The sequence below is a fragment of the Artemia sp. Qi Xiang Cuo genome, chromosome 15, assembly GCF_049724085.1.
Source record: "Artemia sp. Qi Xiang Cuo chromosome 15, ASM4972408v1, whole genome shotgun sequence".
Lineage (NCBI taxonomy): Eukaryota > Metazoa > Arthropoda > Branchiopoda > Anostraca > Artemiidae > Artemia > Artemia sp. Qi Xiang Cuo.
This window is the reverse complement of record NC_142808.1, coordinates 42,696,700-42,721,629: the sequence shown is the minus strand read 5'-3', so window position 1 is coordinate 42,721,629 and position 24,930 is coordinate 42,696,700. Positions and strand designations below refer to the sequence as shown.

Below are 24,930 nucleotides of genomic sequence, written 5' to 3'. Positions count from 1 at the left end.
CTAACAAATCACTATAGTAGTTATATTTAGCTGTCACTAAATTTCCCAGAAAGAAAACTGGGTTTCTCAAAATCTCCCTGGAAGAAAACAAAATCTTCCCGAAAACTAACGGTAATGACGATTGACAATATATATTTTGTGTATACGTTCTTGAATTTCCAGGAATATTTTGGGAATCCACTATCCCCAGATTTTTCAGAATATTCCCAAGATTCACGGTAACGACAATTGACAATATGTATTTCATGCTAATGTACTAAGGACGTCAAAATGAAAATGTTTTACCACCTGGACCCATCTTAGGTTTATCTATACCAGCGTTTCCAAATCGAATCGTGAAAACTAATATGAGGAAACTAATTCGGTAAATATTATAATGCTTCCTGCTGTTAAAAACTTAAAGATGTTGCAGAAACCTGCAAATAAATTACTATCTTCTATCTAGAAGGAAAAGTTCTATCTAGAGTTTTCCGTTACGCAATATTTCATATTGAGCCTTCATTGGATACTCTATAATCGTTTATCTTCTGTCTACCGTTACCCAAAGGAAGTTTTCAACCTTTTTATGTTGCACTTGGACGTGTCATCTATTTATTTTTGTGTGTGTTTATGTCTTGTGTTTATTGTGAACGTGCCATGCGTATATTTTATGTTAACGTTCGTGAATTTACGAACGTTTAATTTTCGAGAAGATTTTGGGGATTTTCTGGGAAATTTTAAATAACTTAACTTTTTCTTTTTAATTTATTTTATCTTTTTTTTTGTTTATTTTGATTTGAAAACTTTAATTAAAAATTATATTTTGTAAGTTTTATTTTGAAAGTTTTTATTTTGTTTTAAAATGTGGGTTCGTGCAGTTATCAGTTTTTTGTTCGTTTTTTTTTTTTTTTTTTTTGCTTGCTTGCAAGATTCATGTACAATTAATAATAATAACAGATGGCTGTAGCATATATATCGCAAGTCGTAACTATTCTATTATACCTGAAATTTTGTTTCTATAACTATATTTCTTCCAAAGAAAATTAGCTTTCCCGAAATCTCCCCAAAAATTAGCGGTAACAATGATTGATAATGTTTTTTTCATGTTAATGTTCATAAACTTATGAACATTAGTTTTCGGAGAGATTTTGGAAAATCCAATCTTATTTCAAGGATTTTGCGGGAAATTTTAGTTGATTTACTTTATCATTTTATTTCGTTTAATTTATTTTTATTTAAAAACTTTTATTAAAAACTTTCAAAAAGTTGTCTAACAACTCAATGCAGCATTTATATCACAATTATTCGACTGTCCCTGAAAGTTTTTTGTCTATCACTAAATTTCCTCAAAACAAAATTCGGCTTTCAGAAATCTCGCCGAAAATTAACGGTAACGAAGATAAACAATATGAATTTTGCTAACGTCCGTGAATTTATGAATGTTAATTTTCGGGGAGATTTTAGAGAACCCAATTATTTTCAGGGAAACCCGGGGATAATGGAAGCGCTGATATATCAATCTTTGAATTGTGAAATGTTCTTTAAAATAACTTAATGAAATAATGAAATAAAATGAAATAATTTTTAATTTTACCTTCAATATATGCCAAACGAAAAAAGCTGTTAGACCTTTGAACATTTTTTTACACTTAGCTTTAAATATGAATTTTTAAAAGAAGAGAGATTACAGAGTAAATACTCGGCCCCTACCACCGCCAAATGAATATGAAGAATGTTTCATGAAAATTCAAAATATAAGACATAAATATACTCTTTTTGACGGTGTTTTAATACTTTTTTTGATGATACATTTTTTTCAACATGTAGAGCAAAATTTTTGTTCCTTCTAGATCTTGAAGAATATCTTGTATGGTATTCTCATTAGAAAAAAAAATAACCCCCACTTCCCATGCTAGATTTGTAAAATACTTTTGCGGTATTTTCATTGAAAAATTGCTTCCCCTAGATTTAGAAAAATATCTTTTGGGGCATGCCTATGGCTAGAACCTAGCCCTAGGCATGCTTTGATACAATAACCTTTATTCTGTTTTGGTAGTTCACAGAGGAGATTGTGTATGACGTCCTTTGTGCAGCAGATATCTATCTCTTATCTGGTTTGAAGAAGCTCTGTGGAAATTTTTTGGCAACAGTGTTAAACGATGAATGTGTTGTGCCTTTGATTCGAACGGCTAGGATTTTTCAACTGCCCCGATTAGAGAATCAGTGCACGGAGTTTCTTGCAAAGAATCTAACTACGGTGAGTTTTTTGTTATAGTAAACATATGAATACGTTTTTTTAAAACGCTCTTGTTGTGGATGGGAGGGGGGGCGTCATAGGTAATCTGTTTAGTAGATCCGAAACCACCGGAAGTGTGATGGATTTTTCTAAATGGCTTATCAGTTTTACTAAATGCTGGGTAAGTTTTTTAATACCCCAGTAAACTAAGCACCCTTTGTCCCTTTAAACCCGTCCATAAAACTTATAAACTATTCTTAGTTTATGAAGAGGAGGGAGGGTCCTTATTAGTGGAGATATCACTAGCAGAATAATTTTTTCGAGGAATTTTCTTGATGGCTGCTCAGCCTTACCCAATCTAATTACACGGTAAGTTTAATAATAATCAAGTGGCTGGTTATAATAATAGCACGGCAAGATTTTTCTATTAAACATGTGCAGAAGTTTCTTTAAAAATATTCTTAAAACATATGGAATGGGGGTTTCCCCGTTGGTAGAAGCGTTACTAGCAGGAATAGTTGCGAGAGCCAATGGAAATTTCAATGTTGCTTGTCTGTTTTATTGACTTTTTTTCTATGCTGAAAACCACTAAATTATCTGGCTAACACCCATTTTTTCTTCTGTTTTTACCGACTAGATTGGCATATTGGGTTGAGAGGGAAGGGGGGGGGGACAATACTAACGGAAGAGATGCCTTTGCTCATTTGTTTTTTAGCTAGTATGGTAATTATGTGCATTTAAAAGATAGTAGAGATTTTGGGTAATTCATTAGTCATTTCTTTAATTAAGGTTGAAGTTTTCTGTGCAATTTGTGGTGTCTTATTTTCTGTTCTTCTATGGTTTCGATAAATCAGTGAAAGATATGGGCGTAGCTTCAGAATTTTCTTTGGGGGGCGAAAGGGATCCACATCCCGGAGGTCTGGAAGTATGGGATGTGCTTTGGGGGATCGGGGGGTTTGGGAGACCCTCTTTTGCAAAATTTTTGAAAAATAGAGGCATAAACGTTTCCTTAAGCTATCCGGAAACTTATCGAGAAATAATTTTACAATGGATACCGAACAACAAATGGTAAAAAAGTCTTCAAAAGTACATTTTTCTTCAAGCAGTAATGATGAAGGTTGCTATTTGGAAAAGACACTGCTCAGTTAATTTCAATAATTTTGCACAGTACATAATAAACAATTCACACACATCAAGCGAATGTAAATTAAAGTTGGCAGTCATGCTTCCAGGAGTGGAGGATCATTGGTGAATTATTAGCGCCCGGCGTGTGCGGTGCGTATTTATTTTTGTGTACTAACCTTAGCTAATTTGACAGTGTATGTATATACAAATCTTTAAATTTGCCAACCGGCCAACCAGTATTTCAAGCATAGGAGTCCAGCTGGAGAAAAGGAAACATATCAAGAAAACAATTTTTTCTTCCTAATATGTAAAATAATCATAGTTAACATATTTTGCAGGGGGAGAGCCTTTATCTTGACTCCTTTGCTTGTTTTTCCAGTTTTTCTAAGAAATTCTTGAATTTCTTAGAGCCATATATTCACAGAATATATACCCCCGCCCCCCAAATGTGTAAATATATCTTCAATATAAATATAAAATCCATTTGCATGGCAAATGAACTTTACTCCCATATTAGCCATGTGGTGGATGTCTGGCTGAATAGTATAGAGTATAAAATAAATTGTTATAAATCTGTGTTGTGTGCCATTGATCATAGCACTAAATTCAAAGCCATAAATTATTTGTTTGAGTCATTAATAAGTTGAGCTATCACTAATTTGCAGTAAGTGATATTATGTATTGCTGTTTTAAGTGATATTTTGTTGATAAAGGTGGACCCCTGATAAAAGCAACTTATTTCTTAGTGTATATTACTCAGTCAATTGGGGCTATATTTCTTACAACCAGACCAGGTCGTAAGAAGACATGTTAGGAAAACAATTCTTACTTAATAATATGTAAAATTATCCTAGTTGTCATATTTTCTTGGGGGAGCACGTTTATCCTCGCTATTTTCCTTGTTTTTCATGTTTTTCAATGACATTTTTCACTATTTTGCCTATTCTCTAAGTCTTGGATGGCAGTGATAATGTTTAATTTTCATATATAGACTATTTACTAAACAGATAAATGCAGTCAAATTTGTTTATTTTTTGCAATTTTCTTATAAAAATAGTGGGGATAAAGGTGTTCCCCCTGGAAAATATGTTAACTAGGATTATTATACATACTAAGAAGTAAGAATTGTTTTCTTAACATGTCTCATTATGGCCTGGAGTGGTTGTAAACTTATACCCAATTGGGTACCTTACACCAATTATTCAGTCAATTTATGTAAGGTTGCAGAGATGTTAGAACAAAACTCATTTTTTAGTGTATATTCCGGTTCTATTGGGCAGTAAATCTGCACGCTTTACTGCAGAGGTCCCTAATCTGCACCTTTACCATTTTATCTCTCTCTCTTTTTTGTTTTGTTTTCTTTTCTGTTTTTTTTTTTTTGTTTAGTAGTCATCTTATTCACTAAAATAAGGGTATAACAGAAGAAAAATGCAAAAAAAAAGGCACTTTGTAATGTTTAATATGGTCACTGGCCTCCCCACCCCCAAATTTCTCTTAGGATTTTGCTTGCTGCATTTGTCCCAGTTTTTTCCTGCATACTTTGTGCCTCAAAACAGTAACGTTTCTCCTCTTTATATACCTTCACAACATAGGCTAATATCCCTTTTCCGCTGTTAATGCCGCTCTTAAGGACTATGACTCCGTCAAGGGATGAGACATTGTCTGATTTTTTAAGAAGGTTGACTTGCAAGGTTCTTAGTCAGCTCCCAGAAAATCTATGCCAACTGCATGCGGTTTCTGACCGGTATGATGGAATTTATGGAATCAAGGACCCAACCGGCTCACCAGTGTGCTTAAAGGACAGTAGTGGCTGCCATAGACAAAGGGGCGAGCAGAGTTTGAAGGTCAGTACCACATATAGTGACAACATCAAACTCGGTGATTCCTGGCAATCAAATCCTAGAAGTTCTTTCTGCAAAGCTAACTTGATGGCTTTTGTTTGTGAGTTTTGGTGCAATCTTGGAAGTAAAAGTAAGAACTTTGATATTATACTTGCTGGAGGTTTCCTGATCGTCGACATGTTGGGATATTGCCTAGAAAAGGATCTCTGGAACCTTTGCCTCCTCTTAGTCTTGAGCTTGCAAGCACACATGAAGAAGCAGACATGCGTGTAGCAGTCCATGTTGCTTCCAGCTTTAGGAATGGAAGTTCTTCTGTCATTGTTCGGGCCAATGATGCAGATATTCTGGTGAACATTTGCAACACTCCTCTACGCTGTTAGCTACGAAAGAGAACAAAAAGAAAGAGCTATTCCTCCAATTTCCTGACAGAATTTTCCCTGTGCACGAGCTAGCTATTTCTCTTCCATGGGACATTATTGACAGCATTGGACTTCTACACTGCCTTAGTGGCACTGACACGACGAGCTTTGCATATTCTGTGGGGAAGAAGACATTTGTGAAAGCAGTTTTGAAATTTGATCTTGTTAGTGACATGCCGAAACTGACGAGAAAAGTCAAGATTGACCTCGTCAATATATCAAATTGTATTGAGGAAGTGACGGAGGTGGCAAGAAAAGTAACAATCGCAGCTTATGGAAAGAATTCTACTGACTTTAACTCCTAGAATGACTTGTGAGTGCATTTATTCCATAGGAAAAAATCGTTAAAAAATTCTTCCGCCCACTGAAAACAGCTTTAAATATCACATCCTTAGAGTTGTATATCAGTGGGGAATCGTTTTACAGGCTATGGAGTCTGAACCAATAGTTTTAGACCCCTTAAATTTCGGATGGGTATACAGTGACGCTTTTGAGGTTATTCCTCTGACAAATTCATTGTCGCAGTGGCCGATTTCTATAAGCCGTATTGCAGTTCATTGCAAGTGTAGAAATGTGTGTAATGGAAAGTGTTCCTGTGCTGGAATCCGCAAGTGTGACTTGCTTTGTGCTTGTGCTTGGTCATGCGATCTCTCTGAAAGTGACGACTAGTTTGACTAAATAATAACTTAAAATACATTGCTAAACATATTTAAATTATGTATATTCGACCAATCGTATTTTAATAAAATTGTAAAAAGCAAAATCTTGGAAAAGCAGCTTGAAGCATATTGAAGCTGTTGTGCTTGGAGCAGGATTATTTTTTCTGGTGTGGTAAATTTCCGATCGCCTAATGTTTTGGCTTGGTATAAAAGAGACAACTACAATTTTCTAGTAGAAAGCTGGATTTAGTCTGAGTGAAATAGAAAAATCAACGAACTTAGTTGCAAAAAACCACCAAGCGCACCTTTGGCGCTTATATTCCTGAGATATTCGTAATCAGCATGGTCTCAGATTGCTATTTTGTTAGATTTTCAACTTTTGTTCCCCGATTACCACGCGAAATGTTTAAATTTGAAAACATGGTCATGATTTTAAGTTTAACGAAATACCCACAAAATCGCTACTCTTCATTGGAATCATATGCGTCTGCTACACACGAGAAACCTGAATCTTCTTGAGGTTCATAATGTATTTTTGTCAACATCTGGAAACTAAATAGATATATTATTTATTTAATTATTATTTACTAGTTATTTATTTAGTTTTAAAAAGTTGATTCTTTCCTAGATTGTGCCAAAGCAGATTTCCAGTTTAATCATTGACAGACGAATAATTATTCATTCTGATTCTTTTTCGTTTTGGCCTTCTTTGATATTTTTTATTCTGAAATTTGAATTCTGCCCTTCGGGGCTTATGATAGTGGATTTTTAAAATAAATATCTGAGCTAGCGATAGGCCAAACTTAAAAATTTCATGTGACTCTTGGCTAACGGCCAAGTTTAACCTTAAAATTTTGCAGAACTCGGCCTCTCTTATTTTTTCTGTTTCTGAATGTAAAAGCCGGATAGCCTCCTGTATGCCCGAATTTGGTTGTCCAATTTTTAGTCCCTCATGTTTTAATGATAAAATACTTAACAAAATAGGAAAATTCAGAAATAATTGGTATTATTTTTCTCCTGGTTATGAGTAACAAAAATATATATATATATAATATATATATATATATATATATATATATATATATATATATATATATATATATATATATATATATATATATATATAAATATATATATATATATATATATATATATATATATATATATATATATATATATATATATATATATATATATATATATATATATATATATATATATATATATATATATATATATATATATATATATATATATATATATATATATATATATATATATATATATATATATATATATATATATATATATATATATATATATATATATATATATATATATATATATATATATATATATATATATATATATATATATATATATATATATATATATATATATATATATATATATATAAATATATATATAATATATATATATATATATATATATATATATATATATATATATATATATATATATAAATATATATATATTTATATATATATATATATATATATATATATATATATATATATATATATATATATATATATATATATATATATATATATATATATATATATATATATATATATATATATATATATATATATATATATATATATATTTACCCGTGGTCCATCTATATTTCGGCGGACGATATTATGTATTGTTTCATTGTTTCATTCTATATGACAAGTGCGTTATATTTTTATTCCTATTTTTTCTTGCTCCAATTTTTTACTGTTGTGCTTGATGCGCTCTAGATAAAGTCACTTCAATGCAGGTTTTCTAAAAAAAAAAAAAAAAAGTCTGATAGATGCAATTCACCCTTTGCTTGAATCATTTGCGTCTACTACTCAGAGAAATCTGAACCGTTACGAGGTTCTTAATGTAATTTTACCGACATCTGGAAACTAAACAAATATATTGTCCTTTATGATGAACAATAGGCAGCATGCATTTTCTTAATGGTCCTTACGCTTATTTACTGTGCGAAATCATTGCTATTGAGTCATATTTAATGTTAATAATAAGTATAGATAAAAATAAGAAACCCATATTAATTTATTACGACCAACTGTTTTTTTTTTTTTTCATGTAGACGTAGCATGTTGTGAATATTTCCTTGTGTTATCTAGTATATTTTTAAGATACTTGACAAATTGTAGAATTCCTTTGAAATTTACGTTAATCTTTAAGAAGAATCATAATTCGTTCTCCTCTAAAATTTGAAACAATACTAGGCTACTACCATGCAATGTAATTCAATTATATTACTGCCAGTCGTCATAAAAATTACCAAATTTATCTCAAAAGCATTCAGTCTAATTAAATTCAATTTCAGTTGGCGTATCAGTTTAGTAACGTCACTCCCCGGAAAGAAACTCTGTAAAGTCCTGGAAGCTATCTTAAAATATTCTTTAATACTCATGCATATCATTCCCAAATTGAAACTGCTCTACTTAACCCCCCAAACCCCCACTCCCTAATGGATAAATATATAGCCCAAATTATGTTTTAGTTTCCCAATTTTTTTAGTTTTTTTTTTCTTGGAGAGGAAAAGTAATAAATTTACATCTCAATCGGAATTCTTAGCTCAATTATATAGTCATTTAGGATTCTTCTTGAAAACGACAGCTAAATCAAGAATTAGTGGTCTTTTATCTATGGTCTTAAAATACATAGCTATGCAGCTGCTATCTATAATTATTTTTTTGTAGATGGTGAACAATGAAGATTTTCGCTCATTGATTGTAGAGGATGCTAAAGCTTTGAAAGATCGGCAAGAAACCGATACTATTGAAGTTTTGGACGATATACGCTATCATATTACTGGATCTTTAGAAAGTCTGAGATATGAGGTCATTGATAAGGCCAATGAAAATCTTCGTCTTATCGAATATATGTTAGAAGATATGGGCCTCGATGCTTAAGATCGGTTCTGGTCTTTTCCTAATTTTATGAACATTGTTTTCTAATTTCTTAATTTTATTCTAATTGCCAGCTTTCATTTATTATTCGAAGCATTGTTTCTGTCTTAGCAATATTGTTGCTGTTGTGTTATTTCTATTTTAGCAGTACTCTTTTCGTTTTAGATTGTAACATTTATTTTTTATTTTTTTCATGGCTGTGTTGCTATTGTTAACGGTTCTTATAATTTTTAATTAAAGCGAGAGTTGATAGAGTAGAGAGTAGAAAGGGAGGTAGACAGAAGAATGAAAAAAGTTGGTGTTAGATAATATTGATACATTTTTTTTTTAATATTTGCCTGAAAACAAAGATATCATCTTCTTAGAATCATTCTTTACAGGTGTAGGTAATAAAGTTTAAATATTAAAATATATATTAAACTTTTTTTTATAAACACGGCTACCATATCTATATATAATTATTGTCATTAAAAAAAAAAAAAACTACCAAAAATATTATTATAACAAAAAGCAACTCATCTTCAGTTTGATTATGGCTATGGCGGCGCTAATTTATTTATTGGAGAGACTTCGATTTAATTTTCATATAAAATTTAGTTTTGACGAAAGTACCAAGTATTTCTTTTGACTTTAGCTCGTCCTTTTTATATAGGTTTTAAGTTACATAGTCATGGAAGTATTAGAATTGGTAATGCTTCTTTTTTTAGTCGCAATTATACCGTTTTGTTTTTGCCTTTACAAGTTATTATAAATTTTAATTTATTGTATTACTTTATGTTTTATTAAAAATCTTGTTAGAAAGAATTTGAGGTAATTGCCGGGGATTGTTCATGTAGAACAGCTCGTTGATAGGAAAAAAACATTTGGTGCAGAAAAGTATATAGTACCTAGGATAGGTCCAGGCTTGCCCAAAGTCATACAGCTAAAAGTCGTGGGGTGCCCTTCTATCAAGTCAAACAGCAGCTTAAGCGCTATTTGTAGGATTTAAAAGGTGACCGTAGTCCCTGGCTTGCGCTGATGCGCTATTTTCATTGATTGCGCTGGCTTGCGCTGATGCGCTGCTGATGCGCTGAATCGAACGTCATGACATTGAAAGACAACTAATATGTTGACATTTTGACTTGATTGACTCCTAGGAGTTTCAAAAATAATCTCCTTGGACTAGGGAACGCTGAAGGGGTGCTCCAGAATATTTACTTAAGTAGAAAAAATCTGCTGTATAGGCAGCCATTGGTAGGCTACTCATGATGAATAAGGAAGCCTTGAAGTTCTGTTTAGGTTAGGAAGGTGTTAATAATACAATTTTAGTTGTACACTTCATGACTAAGAGTTCATCACCTTCATATATCCCCCCCCCCCCTCCCGTCTAGATTTATGAGATTTTTTTTATATTTTCATTGAAAAGGCCCTTTTTGGTATTTTCATCGGGAAAAGAATTTACAAAACTAACAAAATTGTCTCCCCACCCCTGCTTTTGAAAAAAAACTACCTCCCCCCGCCAGCATTTTTGTGAATTGGCGCCACAGGGGGTCATAAAAAACAGACTGATGTTAACAGTTTTGACCGATTTGAATTCCACAAACAGTTGCAGGAACAAATAGATAAGATTCCAGGTGGAAGTATGGTATTTTTATTAGAATATTTTAAAGCTCAGGTTAGTACCAACAGGGATATATGGTATGTTAGTTTGTAACGCATTTGGATTAGATAATGAAAATAACAATGGTAATATATCTCAACAATTTTATAAGACATATTCAACGAGTAGAGAGCCTCACCTACCTATTCCAACTACCACAATTCATTATAACATCAATCTGCCTGAAGCCAACACAGAATTGCATTTTCTCCCCCTCCAATGTCTTCGAAACTTCACTCCACCCCTCTCAAGAAGTTTCAATTCCCTTTAAATCCTTCTTTATGTCTTCTCCCCACTCTATCGGGAACAATCAGTTTTATTTTACCCTAGAGTGATGGCCAAAAAGGACGATCTCAAACCAAAATCTCTTCCAACAACGTATCATTTTCAACAATTGTGAATTTTTTTTTTCTCATCCTCTAGGCAAATGTCCAATTGAGGTGACCTATAGGATTTGTCATCGCCCTATTGATTTGATAGCGTCTTATATGGATATTAACTCGGTTTTTGTAACTTTAGAATCTTATTCTTTTTAACTCTGCTCTATATTTATAACGATGCTAATTAAACATCTAATAAAGTTTAGCTCAGCATCTCCCTTTATGAAAGACCCTTTTTTTCTACAAGCATCTTGAATAAATATATTTTATCTTCAATAGAATGTGGTTTATCTTCACTTTTTTTAAATGGTTATTGCTAAAAATGCTGAGGTTATTTTCTTTAGCCTTTTTGATACACCTAAGAAAGAATTGTTTTACTTTACATAAAAAAGTTTCACTATCTGCTTCTTTTTGCAGTTCTTCGTGTTTATTTAGTAATTTTCCAAGCAAACCTACAAATTTTTGCTTATTTTCGTCGGTTTTTAATGGATCCGCTTCTATAAAGATTCTAAAATATTTAGGGGAAAGTTTGTAACCTTTAAGATATAACTACCATATATGTCTTTTCTTTAACACTTTTGCTAACTGCAACAGGAAGAGGTGTGAATTTACATAGTAGCCATGGTTGAAGGTTATATTGAATATTTTTGCATTTATTCCCTTTTATTTCCCTTTTTATATCTCTATCTCTTTGTAGTTTGAAGTGCTGCAATACATTTTCCCAATCATCTAACCTGTTATTGAGTTTTTCTAACTCACTACTGATTTTCGCTTCATCAATCCCAAAATTTCCAGTTGGTTTTTCCGTTTTGCGGTCTATTGAACAACAATGGTAACATCCGTAGCGTCTTAATTTAGTCACTACTAAATATGTATTTCTTCCCTTAAGGGCTGGGCACACGTAGCCATTTCGGGAACTGATTTCAAAATCAGGGCCGATTTTAAAGGAACTGGGCGTAAAAGGTATTGTGAAATTTTTTCTATTGGCTTGTAATGATTTATAAACTCATCTCAGATTTTCTTAATGATTCTCCAAAAATATATAGATAAAAATAATTATTTAGAAAGAGTGCTATTTGATAAAATAACCAACTACTGAACTTATAATCAAACTGAGAACTAAGCTGAGATCAATCAAGTAACTATTAATAAACTTCAGTTGAGTATTTGTGTCCATGATTTTTTGTTTTGAAAATTTTGCGCAATAAATTTTTTTTTCAACTACATTTTTCTTATCGGTATCGTTTATCCACGGATGCTGAAATCAGTTCCCAAAATCAGCTACGTGTGCCTATCCCTTTAGCCTTGTGAATTTCTACTGGATTTAGAAGTGTATCTTCGTCGGTAAATTGGTTTATAACATCTGTATCAGTTAAATTTCCTTCTTCACCCTTTCTATGGTAGTTTGGTAATTTTATGAGATCTTTGAAAGCATGCTCTAATCCTAAGTTTAGAGATCTAAAAAATGCTAAATGAATTCCCGCAGCACCCAAGCAAGTATCATGGTCATTGGTTTGCTTTTTAGCATAACCGCGTTTTATATCGCGGTTAATTGCATTGTTGTTCGACCAACTGCTTTAATAGAGGTTTCGTTCATCTTTCATATGCAATGCTTCTCAGCTACAAAATACTTGCTTGGATTCTGAAGTAGCTAGAATATAAACTGGCCAAAACATGAATAACGTAGCTATTCTGGTGGTGCGCGCATGTAGTGCTGATGATACGCATTATTCCAATTTTGTAAAACTGCGGTTGTATTCTGCTGACTATAATAGTTTGGATTTAAAGAGGGAAAGAAATTATGCACAACATAGTTCTTGTTTATTTCTGCTTGAGCCACAGTGGTATAACCAGGGCTATCCTTGCGGTCTACCTGTAGTTCAGGTAGATTGATAGCCTACGCTTTGAGGGTGATATTTTTCGTGATCAGGGTAGATTTGTTTTGGGACTGGAGTGAAATTGGCATTACCTTGTTCATAACTGATGCAAAACTGTTTTTGAGCAAAGTTAGCCACAGTGGTATAACCATGGCTATCAATCGTGTCTACCTGTAGTTCAGGTAGATTGACAGTGTGGGTTCGATAACCTACACTTTGAGGGTGATATTTTTCGTGATCAGGGTAAATTTGTTTTGGGACTGGAGTGAAATTGGCATTAATTTGTTCGTAATTGGTGCAAAACTGTGCTTCAGCAAAGTTAGCCATAGCTGTATAACCACGGCTATCATTGGTGTCTAACTGTAGTTCAGGTAGATTTACAGTGCGAGTTCGATAACCAACACTTTAAGGTTGATATTTTTCGTGATCAGGGTGAATTTGTGTGGGGACTGGAGTGAAATGGGCATTACCTTGGTCATAGTTGGTGCAAAACTGTGTTTGAGCAAATTTTATCCAAATGTTTCAAAGTACAATAGTGGAAAAAAATTACTTTACTAAACTCTACTAAAAACTTTGCTTTTTAGCATAACCGCGTTTTATATCACTTTTTTTCACTGTTATGCTACTCAAATTTACTTTCCAATCTTTCATCGTAAGAGTTGCCAAGATTAAAGATATGGGATACAAGATTTGATCTGGTCCTTGACTAGAGACCTGAATAGGATCTGCAAGTTGATCTGGCACTTGATTAGAAGCCATACAAGGACTTAGTGGGTTTTAATTTATCATGGGATAGTAGTGATCAAACGCATCAGATAATTCTTTGTTAATGAAGACTGGAATTGTCACGCTAGTGAAATTGTTCTCGTCCTTGCGTTTACTTGCGACAATATCTGCAAGCTTTATATCAGCAACATTTTTTATCACTTGGTATAAAGCCGTAGGCTTAACATTCTTTGCTTTGAAGTTAATATACATTAACTTTTTACTGCAGTGGAATAGTCACCATGTTGTCTACATCGCTACCAAATTCTTTAGCTCTGAGCTTGCTTTTTGTTCCAGTGCAATCGAGTATTATCGGATTTTCGGCCAGATGCTTTTTACGTGCCTTTTCAAAGCTTGTGATCTCTTCTGTTTTATATTCAACGTTACCAGTTGATACAGCTTTTCCTTTCATCTCTTTTCCAAATCTTCTATAAAGATTTTGTTGTCACTATTCTGTAAGCTTTGGTCCATTTCTTTAAAGAACTCGTCATCTATTTATAATCCTTTCAATATCTGATGAGTTTTTCTAAAAATGTTATTATCTATTTTCAAGTTAATATTCCTTGTGAATTCCTTGCGCTTCTCATAAAGAGTAACTGGTATTCCAAGTTGTGAAACGATCGCTGCCATGAACGATCCTACTGGACGGGAACCTACAATAAGTACACGATTACCTTTTTCGCGTTTTTCTGTTACCATTTTCGTGTCCAAGTTAATATTTTCAGCAGCACGGTGTAAAACTCGTTTCTTGAAGTAATTTTTCGCATTTGTGCTACCTTTATCTGCTATTAGTACATATTCAATATCTGCCGGTCTTTCTTCACCCTTCATAATTTCTTCTGTCGCAGGTGATATTCTAACACAGTCGTTACTGTTAGAACCATTATTCCTGCTTTTGGTAATAAGAGTTTCATTGTCAACTGTAATTTCTTCTAAATACTTTTTTCTTGAATGTTGAATTTTAGAATTATATGTGCTCGATTTGTCAAGCGAATATAATTCTAAAACGCGCAGAAACTTTAAAGCTCAAGTCACAAGTTTTCGTTCGTTTTGGATTTACAGTTCTGCTATGGTTTTGATCACTTGTTTCTTCAAAATGTCTTTTTCTTGACGGCTAAGTTTCGAAATGAATGTGCTAAATTCATAATGTAATCGGCTAGAACTGAATTCATCCATAACAGGTAGCCTACAGACGTGCTCAAATTTTCAAAGCTCAGGTCACCAGTGTTTCTTTTTTTGGACTTACAGCCTTGCTAAATGGGTCACCCATTTCGTCAAAAAGCCTTTTTCTTGACAGCTCAAGTATATAAATGTTTGCAACCGGCTTATGAAGTAATCGTGTGGAAATACATTCTGCCTTATCAGGTACTGACCAGCACAAATTCGTAAAGTTTAAATAGTGACTTTTCCTTTCTTTTGAATAAGCAACCTTACTAGAACCTGAGTCATTTGTTTGTTTAAAATACTGTTTTCCTGACGTTTTAATTTTAGAAATGTCAGGTTTGTCGTGAAATAGGATATAATTACTATGAGCTCTGCTTGTTTTCTCTCATATTTACAGCTTTGCTTGGGCTTCGGCCACTCCTTTCTTCCAAATGAATTTGACCTGCCTTTAATTTAGTGGAAATACTGTCGGCCTCGACAGGTACAGACGCGCTCGTATCTACAATACTTCCCCTCCAAGTTTTATTCTTTTTAGATCTATAGTCATGGTGGAATCTGGCTTACTTGTTTTCAAAGTAGTTGAATTTGCAATCTAAGAAGGACAGTTATCTAGGACAGAAGGACAGTACATAGATAATTCTAGATTACAATTTTTGTAGTTTCGAAAAGTAGAATTCTTACAAAGATACTGTAAATACTTTTGCAGCTTACATAATAACTGTTTACATTTTATTGTAAAAAGAAACATAAAAAAACATTTTATGTGATAATTTTTGTTTATGTAACACCTGTGGTGTGACGGCGTTATACACTGATAAATCTCAGAGAATAAGGCTTGAATAACGAGGAAAATCTGTTGACTTGAAAAACAAGATAAGTTGCTTGAATTACGATATTCTGCATATACGGTATCTTTTATTTTCTCCGCAGCTATGTCACTTAATCATCGTAGAGAGCTGTTAAAAGGCTCATTTTAAAGGAAATTTCGTAATTAAAATTTTTTTTTTTTAATTAAAATCAATAAAAAAAACTGCATTTTTGTTAAACACTGTAGCAGAAAATGTTATAGACATTATCTTGCATACGACAATCAGCATAAGATTTCATTTTTAATCCGGGTTGCGGCAGTAGCTAGCAACCTAGTAAGAGACGATCATGGCCAATACCAAGAAATGTAATTGAACATAACTACTGAAAATAGAATCAGATAAAAACAAGAAGTAATTATTAGAACCGCCCTGTGCGAAAACCCTATATGGGAAACTTGCCGTCCCTTCGCTTGAATAACAAGGACATTTTATCAGCTTGAAAAAAATGTAAGTTGCTTAAACAAGGATATTCTGCATATAAGGCATCTTTTTTCGTTTCCTCCTTAGATAGCTTGGTACTGGAACATCATAGAAAGCTTTAGGGCAATAAAGCTTTATCAAGCAATAAAGCCTGATTCTAGGAGATATTCACCTGGAAAAGAGAGCAAGTTGCACCAGCTTAAGGACAATGCAAACATGTCTGAAATTAAACTGAGGAGTAAAAAAGGTCAATTTTGTTCAAGTGCAGCTTCAGTGCAGCACAATGGCAACTTAAAGCATCAATATCAAGAGACAGACACATTTCAAAGATATCAGTATGATGATAGCTTGCCTAAGCTTAGTACAGATGCTAGTCAACATGAAAATGGTGTCAACTCATCACCAAAATGGCTATACTCTGAGGGTACCAAGGATGACATAGCTACAGCTCATCAAATTCAGCCAAAATACTCACATGAACGAGTAAATTGTGGTTGTCAATGTAATATTGGTAGAAGTTTACTCCCAACGCAGTTCGGTGCCAATGATGACCGAAGTGACACTACTATTGGTTTAGGGCAAGTCTATCTTCATAGGCAGAAATGTTCACGTAAATTCTACCAAAGTGAGACTGGTATAAAATTTGCTCAAACACAGTTTTGCACCAACTATGACCAAGGTAATGCCCATTTCACTCCAGTCCCCACACAAATTCACCCTGATCACGAAAAATATCACCCTCAAAGTGTTGGTTATCGAACTCGCACTGTAAATCTACCTGAACTACAGTTAGACACCAATGATAGCCGTGGTTATACAGCTATGGCTAACTTTGCTGAAGCACAGTTTTGCACCAATTACGAACACTCGAATAGCTACGTTATTCATGTTTTGGCCAGTTTATATTCTAGCTACTTCAGAATCCAAGCAAGTATTTTGTAGCTGAGAAGCATTGCATATGAAAGATGAACGAAACCTCTATTAAAGCAGTTGGTCAAACAACAATGCAATTAACTAGCGAAAATAGCAGAACATATACGATTATTTAAAATTGATCCTTATTCACATCCTTTTTTTTTTTTTAATTGATATGTAGATCCTTTCATATAAATTAGTTTTACTTGCAACTGTTGGCTTAGTTGTCTGAAGCTGTTGTGTTAGTTTTGGACGCAACTGTTCGCTTAGTTGTCTGCAGCTTTAGGTTTAATTGTACCCGCAGCTAATAGCTTACTTTTACTTGCAACTGTTGACTTAATTATCTGCAGCTGTTAGCATAGTTTTAGATGTAACTGCTGGCTTAATTTTCTTCAAATTTTGGTTTAGTTATACCCGCAGCTAATGGCTTAGTTTTACTTGCAACTAAACTGTTGGCTTACTTGTCTGCAGCTGTTGGCTTAGTTTTAGATGCAACTGTTGGCTTAATTGTCTGCAGCTTTTGGTTTATTTGTGCCCGCACCTAATGGTTTAATTTTACTTGCAACTGTTGGCTTAATTGTCTGCAGCTGCTGGCTTAGTTCTAGATGCAATTGCTGGCTTAATTGTCTGCAGCTGCTGGCTTAGTTCTAAATACAATTGCTGGCTTAATTTTCTGCAGCTGCTGGCTTAGTTCTAGATGCAATTGCTGGCTTAATTGTCTGCAGCTTTTTGTTTAGTTGTACCCACAGCTAATGGTTTTAGTTTTACTTGCAACTGTTGGCTTAATTGTCTGCAGCTGTCGGCTTAGTTTTAGATACAATTTTTGGCCTAATTATCTGCAGCTTTTGGTTTAGTTGTACACGTAGCTAATGGTTTAGGTTTAATTGCAACTGTTGGCTTAATTATCTGCAGTTGTTGGCTTAGTTTTAGATGCAACTTTTGGCTTAATTCTCTGCAGCTTTTGGTTTATTTGTGCCCGCATCTAATGGCTTAGTTTGACTTGCAACTGTTGGCTTAATTGTCTGCAGCTGTTGGCTTAATTGTCTACTGCTGTTAGCTCAGTCTTGGATGCAACTGTTGGCTTAATTGTCTGCAGCTTTTGGTTTAGTTGTACCCGCAGCTAATGTTTTAGTTTTACTTGCAACTAGTGGCTTAATTGTCTGCAGCTGTTGGCTTAATTGTCTACAGCTGTTAGCTCAGTCTCGGATACAATTGTTGGCTTGATTGTCTGCAGCTTTGGGTTTAGTTGTGCGCGCAGCTAATGGTTTAGTTTTACTTGCAACTATTGGCTTAATTCTGTGCAGCTGTTAGCTTAGCTTTAGATGCAACTGTTTGCTTAATTGTCTTCAGCTCTTGGTTTAGCTGTACCCGGAGCTAATGGCTTAGTTTTATTTGTAACTGTTGGTTTACTTGTTATAATTGTCTTAATGCTTAATTGTCTGCAGTTTTTAGCTTAGTTTTAGATGCAGCTGTTGGCATAATTGTCTGCAACTGTTGAATTAAGTGTACCTGTAGCTGTTGGCTTAGTTGCACCTGCAGCTGTTTGCTTTATTGTACCTGCAGCTGTTGGCTTTGTTGTACTTGTAGCTTCTGGCTTAAATATGCCTGCAGCTATTGGCTTAGGTATACCTGCAGCTATTGGCTTAGTTTTACCTGCTGCTGTTTGCTTAGTTGTACTTGCAGCTGTTGACTTAGTTTTACAGGCAGCTATTGGCTTAATTGTCTGCAGCTACTAGATTAGTTGTACCTGTAGCTGTTGGCTTAATTGTATGCAGCTGGTGTTTTAGTTGTATCTGTAGCTGTTGGCTTAGTTGTAAATGCAGCTGTTTGCTGTTAGCTTAGTTGTACAGCTGCTTTTTGCTAAGTTGTACCTGCAGCTGTTTGCTTTATTTAACTTGCCGCTGTTGAATACCAAGAATTCAAGCGACAATCAAGGGAGCGAGTACCAAGTTGACGAATGATCTACCATTGCTAGTTGTTGTCAGCAATGAGTACTTAAATGTTGAAGAAAAATCTATAGAAAATCTATTCAAGAAAACCGAAACCCTTTTTAGCATATAAAACAATTTTTAATAAACAACTTTATAAATAGTACTGTGTCACTTTATTCTTAAGGCTCCGGAACCAATATTATACAAATAAGAGTGTATTTTTCACCATGAATTTATTCAGGCGAAATATATCCAAATATTTCAAAGTACAATAGTGGAAAAAACTTACTTTACTAAACTCTACTAAAAACTGCTTTTTAGCATAACCACGTTTTATATCACTGCTTTTTCACTGTTATGCTACTCAAATCTACTTTCCAATCTTTCATCGTAAAAGTTGCCAAGATTGAAGATATGGGATACAAGATTTGATCTGGTCCTTGACTAGAGACCTGAATAGGATCTGCAAGTTGATCTGGCACTTGATTAGAAGCCATACAAGGATTTAGTGGGTTTTAATTTATCATGGGATAGTAGTGATCAAACGCATCAGATAATTCTTTGTTAAGGAAGACTAGAACTGTCACGCTAGTGAAGTTGTTCTCGTCATTGCGTTTACTTGCAACAATATCTGCAAGCTTTATATCAGCAATATTTTTTATCACTTGATGTAAAGCCGTTGAATTAAAATTCTTTGCTTTAAAGTTAATATACATTAACTTTTTACTGCAGTGGAATAGTCACCATGTTGTCTACATCGCTACCAAATTCTTTAGCTCTGATCTTGCTTTTTGTTCCAGTGCAATCGAGTATTATCGGATTTTCGGCCAGATGCTTTTTACGTGCCTTTTCAAAGCTTGTGATCTCTTCTGTTTTATATTCAACGTTACCAGTTGATACAGCTTTTCCTTTCATCTCTTTTCCAAATCTTCTATACAGATTTTGTTGTCACTATTCTGTAAGCTTTGGTCCATTTCTTTAAAGAACTCGTCATCTATTTATAATCCTTTCAATATCTGATGAGTTTTTCTAAAAATGTTATTATCTATTTTCAAGTTAATATTCCTTGTGAATTCCTTGCGCTTCTCATAAAGAGTAACTGGTATTCCAAGTTGTGAAACGATCGCTGCCATGAACGATCCTACTGGACGGGAACCTACAATAAGTACACGATTACCTTTTTCGCGTTTTTCTGTTACCATTTTCGTGTCCAAGTTAATATTTTCAGCAGCACGGTGTAAAACTCGTTTCTTGAAGTAATTTTTCGCATTTGTGCTACCTTTATCTGCTATTAGTACATATTCAATATCTGCCGGTCTTTCTTCACCCTTCATAATTTCTTCTGTCGCAGGTGATATTCTAACACAGTCGTTACTGTTCGAACCATTATTCCTGCTTTTGGTAATCAGAGTTTCATTTTCAACTGTAATTTCTTCTAAATAATTTTTTCTTGAATGTTGAATTTTAGAATTATATGTGCTCGATTTGTCAAGCGAATATAATTCTAAAACGCGCAGAAACTTTAAAGCTCAAGTCACAAGTTTTCGTTCGTTTTGGATTTACAGTTCTGCTATGGTTTTGATCACTTGTTTCTTCAAAATGTCTTTTTCTTGACGGCTAAGTTTCGAAATGAATGTGCTAAATTCATAATGTAATCGGCTAGAACTGAATTCATCCATAACAGGTAGCCTACAGACGTGCTCAAATTTTCAAAGCTCAGGTCACCAGTGTTTCTTTTTTTTGGACTTACAGCCTTGCTAAATGGGTCACCCATTTCGTCAAAAAGCCTTTTTCTTGACAGCTCAAGTATATAAATGTTTGCAACCGGCTTATGAAGTAATCGTGTGGAAATACATTCTGCCTTATCAGGTACTGACCAGCACAAATTCGTAAAGTTTAAATAGTGACTTTTCCTTTCTTTTGAATAAGCAACCTTACTAGAACCTGAGTCATTTGTTTGTTTAAAATACTGTTTTCCTGACGTTTTAATTTTAGAAATGTCAGGTTTGTCGCGAAATAGGATATAATTACCATGAGCTTTGCTTGTTTTCTCTCATATTTACAGCTTTGCTTGGGCTTCGGCCACTCCTTTCTTCCAATTGAATTTGACCTGACTTTGATTTAGTGGAAATACTGTCAGCCTCGACAGGTACAGACGCGCTCGTATCTACAATACTTCCCCTCCAAGTTTTATTCTTTTTAGATCTATAGTCATGATGGAATCTGGCTTACTTGTTTCCAAAGTAGTTGAATTTGCAATCTAATAAGGACAGTTATCTAGGACAGAAGGACAGTACATAGATAATTCTAGATTACAATTTTTGTAGTTTGGAAAAGTAGAATTCTTACAAAGATACTGTAAATACTTTTGCAGCTTACATAATAACTTTTTACATTTTATTGTAAAAAGAAACATAAAAAAACATTTTATGTGATAATTTTTGTTTATGTAACACCTGTGGTGTGACGGCGTTATATACTGATAAACCTCAGAGAATAAGGCTTGAATAACGAGGAAAATCTATTGACTTGAAAAACAAGATAAGTTGCTTGAAGTACGATATTCTGCATATACGGTATCTTTTGTTTTCTCCGCAGCTAGGTCACTGGAACATCGTAGAGAGCTGTTAAAAGGCTCATTTTAAAGGAAATTGACGTATTTAAAAGCCTTTCGTAATTAAAAAAAAACATTTTTAAAATTAAAATCAATAAAAAAAACTGCATTTTTGTTCAACACTGTAGCAGAAAATGTTATAGACATTATCTTGCATACGACAATCAGCATAAGATTTCATTTTTAATCCGGTTTGCGGCGGTAGCTAGCAACCTAGTAAGAGACGATCATGGCCAATACTAAGAAATGTAATTGAACATAACTACTGAAAATAGAATCAGATCAACACAAGAAGTAATTATTAGAACCGCCCTGTGCGAAAAGCCTATATGGGAAACTTGCCGTCCCTTTGCTTGAATAACAAGGACATTTTATCAGCTTGAAAAACAAGGTAAGTTGCTTAAACAAGGATATTCTGCATGTAAGGCATCTTTTTTCGTTTCCTCCTTAGATAGCTTGGTACTGGAGCATCATAGAAAGCTTTTTAAGGGCTCATTTTAAAGCAAATTGTCACATCTAGTGCCTTTTGTAATTAATTTTTTTTTAATATAATCAATTTTTTCACGAAAAATTGCATTTTTCTATAACATTTTAGTAGCATATGTTATTCCTAACAGCAATTTGTCACATCTACGTGCCTTTATAATTAATATCTGGGCTGTAGCGATAGCTAGCAACCTAATAAGCGACGATCAAAGTACTGAAAAATACAATAGCCCATAACTTCTGAAAATAGTGCCAGATCAAAACAAGAAGTACACTTAGAACCGCCTTATTTGAAACTCCTATATAGGAAAATTACCGTCCCTTGGCTTGAATAACGAGGAAAATCTATTGGCATGAAAAACAAGATAAGATGCTTGAACTACGAGATCTGCATAAACGGCATCTTTTTTTCCAGTCTGTTCCACTCTGATAGTGGGCCACTGAAACATCATAGAGAGCTGTTTAATGGCTCATTTTAAAAGATATTACCTCATCTAATGCCTTTTCAAATTGTAAAAAATTAATTTTTAAAATAGAATAAATTTTTTAAGAAAAACTTCATTTTTCTTGTACAAGATTGATGAATGACGTCATAATCGTAGGTTGTTATATTAAAATACGATCATTAGAAGAATAAACCATTTTATGTACTGAACGTAGTTAGCTGCCTGATTCTTTGAGGCTAGTCTCTTAATATTCCAAAGAAGAAAAAGCCATAGGCTTTTTCCTATTTGCAATCAGGGCTTACATAAGGATCGGTCTTAAGGTCCTTATTTTATATTAAAGAACGAAGCATAGCTAATAGTAATTACTATAGATTTTTAACCCAATTAATTTCCTTTAAAATGAGCTATTGAACAACCCTCTACGATGTTCCAGTGCCAAGCTATCTCTGGATACAAAGAAAAAAAGAAAAAAAAAATATCCCGTTTGGGGAGAATAACGTGGTTAAAGTCAATTTTCTTGATTTTAAAGCCAATATATTTCCCTTGCTGTTCAAGCCAAGGGACAGAAAGTTTCCTGTACAGGGGTTTCGGACAAGGCGGTTCTAATGGTGTACTTTTTGTTTTGATCTGACTCCTTTTTTAGGAACTATGGGTTTTTATATTTCTTAACATTGGACGTGATCGTCTCTTACTAGGTTGCTAGCTACCGCTGCAACCCGGAAAAGTATTTATTTTTAATTACAAAAGGCACTAGATGTAGCAATTTCCTTTAAAATGAGCTATTATACAGCTCTCTATGAATTTCCAGTGCCCAGCTAGCTGAGGAGAAAGATCAAGCGGAAACAAAAAAATATCCCGTTTGTGGAGAATAACGTGGTTAAAGTCAATTTTCTTGATTTTCAAGCCAATATATTTTCTTTGTTATTCAAGCCAAAGGGCGGTAAGTTTTCTTTATAGGGGTTTCGGACAAGGCGGTTCTAATGGTGTACTTTTTGTTTTGATCTGACTTTTTTTAGGAGTTGGGGGGTTTTATATTTCTAATCATTGGAGGTGATTGTCTCTTACTAGGCTGCTAGCTACCGCTGCAACCCGGATACCATGTAAGTCTCTGCCGTAATTCCTTCTGTTCAAGATTGAACTAATTACTATTAATTCGCTAAAGTTCGTTCTTAACTATAACATAATGTCGTGTTTTTCTATTCACGTCATAGCTCTAATAAAACTATGACGACATTCATTATTTATCTAGTAGGGTTTCAGACAAGGTGGCTCTAATGATGTACTTTTGTTTTAATCTGACTCTATTTTTTAGGAGGTCTGGGTTTTTATATTTCTTAGCATTCGACTGATCGTCTCTTACTAGGTTGCTAGCTACTGCTGCAACCCGGATTCACATGAGAGGCAGCGTGGCCGAGTGGTCAAAGGCGCTGGTGTTAGCCACCAGTCTTTTCGGAGGCGCGGGTTCAAATCCCACCGCTGGCATATGATTACTCAAATATTCTAAATATTTTTGCAGTTTACAGAGTTTTGCAATTTTTTCTCATACCTTTTGCAATGTCATAATATAAATACTGTAATCTTAACTATAGTGAAGTTGCCTATGCAAGTTAGTATAGGGAAGAGTTCGATCTTTATTATAAATAGCTACCGCTGCAACCTGGAAAACCACAAAATATCAGTTAGTATGGGAGAGAGATCGTTCTTTACTGTAAGGTGTTCCAGGAGTTTGTTCTAAATCATTAGTCTTACAAACACATATACTAATAACCCTAACAGGCTCGTTTTCGCCATAATTGAAAAACATTGCTTTTCCTTCGCTGCTGATATGTATACTTGTATATACATTTTTATTACTGCTACATAAACTGCAATTGCTCCTTCCAAAATTAATATACGAATTTTCTAAGAAGTACGCCTCCGTATATTCGCTGTGTTGTCGAACATTTTCCATTGCATCTATAAACTGATCCGCAGTTGCCAGTCCATACCTTGGAAGCTTTTCATTAAACTGACAACATTTCTTTTGGATATTACTATGAAGCTTTGCCAAAGAATTTCTAGCCGACTTTTCAGCAGCATCCGCTCTTTCAAAGAGAATTTTAATCTGTAATTTTGAATACTTTTCGTGATCCCGATAAAACATGCGTAAAATGTTTCTCAATTTACAAAGATCAGCCTGCATTTTTGCCATCTTCTTGTATTTCTGAATGTAATTTATCCCTTTGTCCT

The 24,930-nt window shown here is 33.9% G+C and overlaps 1 protein-coding gene across 1 annotated transcript in view; it reads left to right on the top strand.

Moving 5' to 3' along the window:
• Positions 1-10,086, top strand: part of LOC148943687 (ankyrin repeat and BTB/POZ domain-containing protein 1-like) — a 42,779-nt gene extending 32,693 nt beyond the window's left edge. The window contains exons 7-8 of the mRNA XM_089100908.1: positions 2,036-2,236; positions 8,986-10,086. Of these exons, the coding sequence (XP_088957034.1) occupies positions 2,036-2,236; positions 8,986-9,198 (414 nt within the window). The 3' untranslated portion in view covers positions 9,199-10,086. The remainder of the gene's footprint in view (positions 1-2,035; positions 2,237-8,985) is intronic.
• Positions 10,087-24,930: the final 14,844 nt, after the last annotated feature.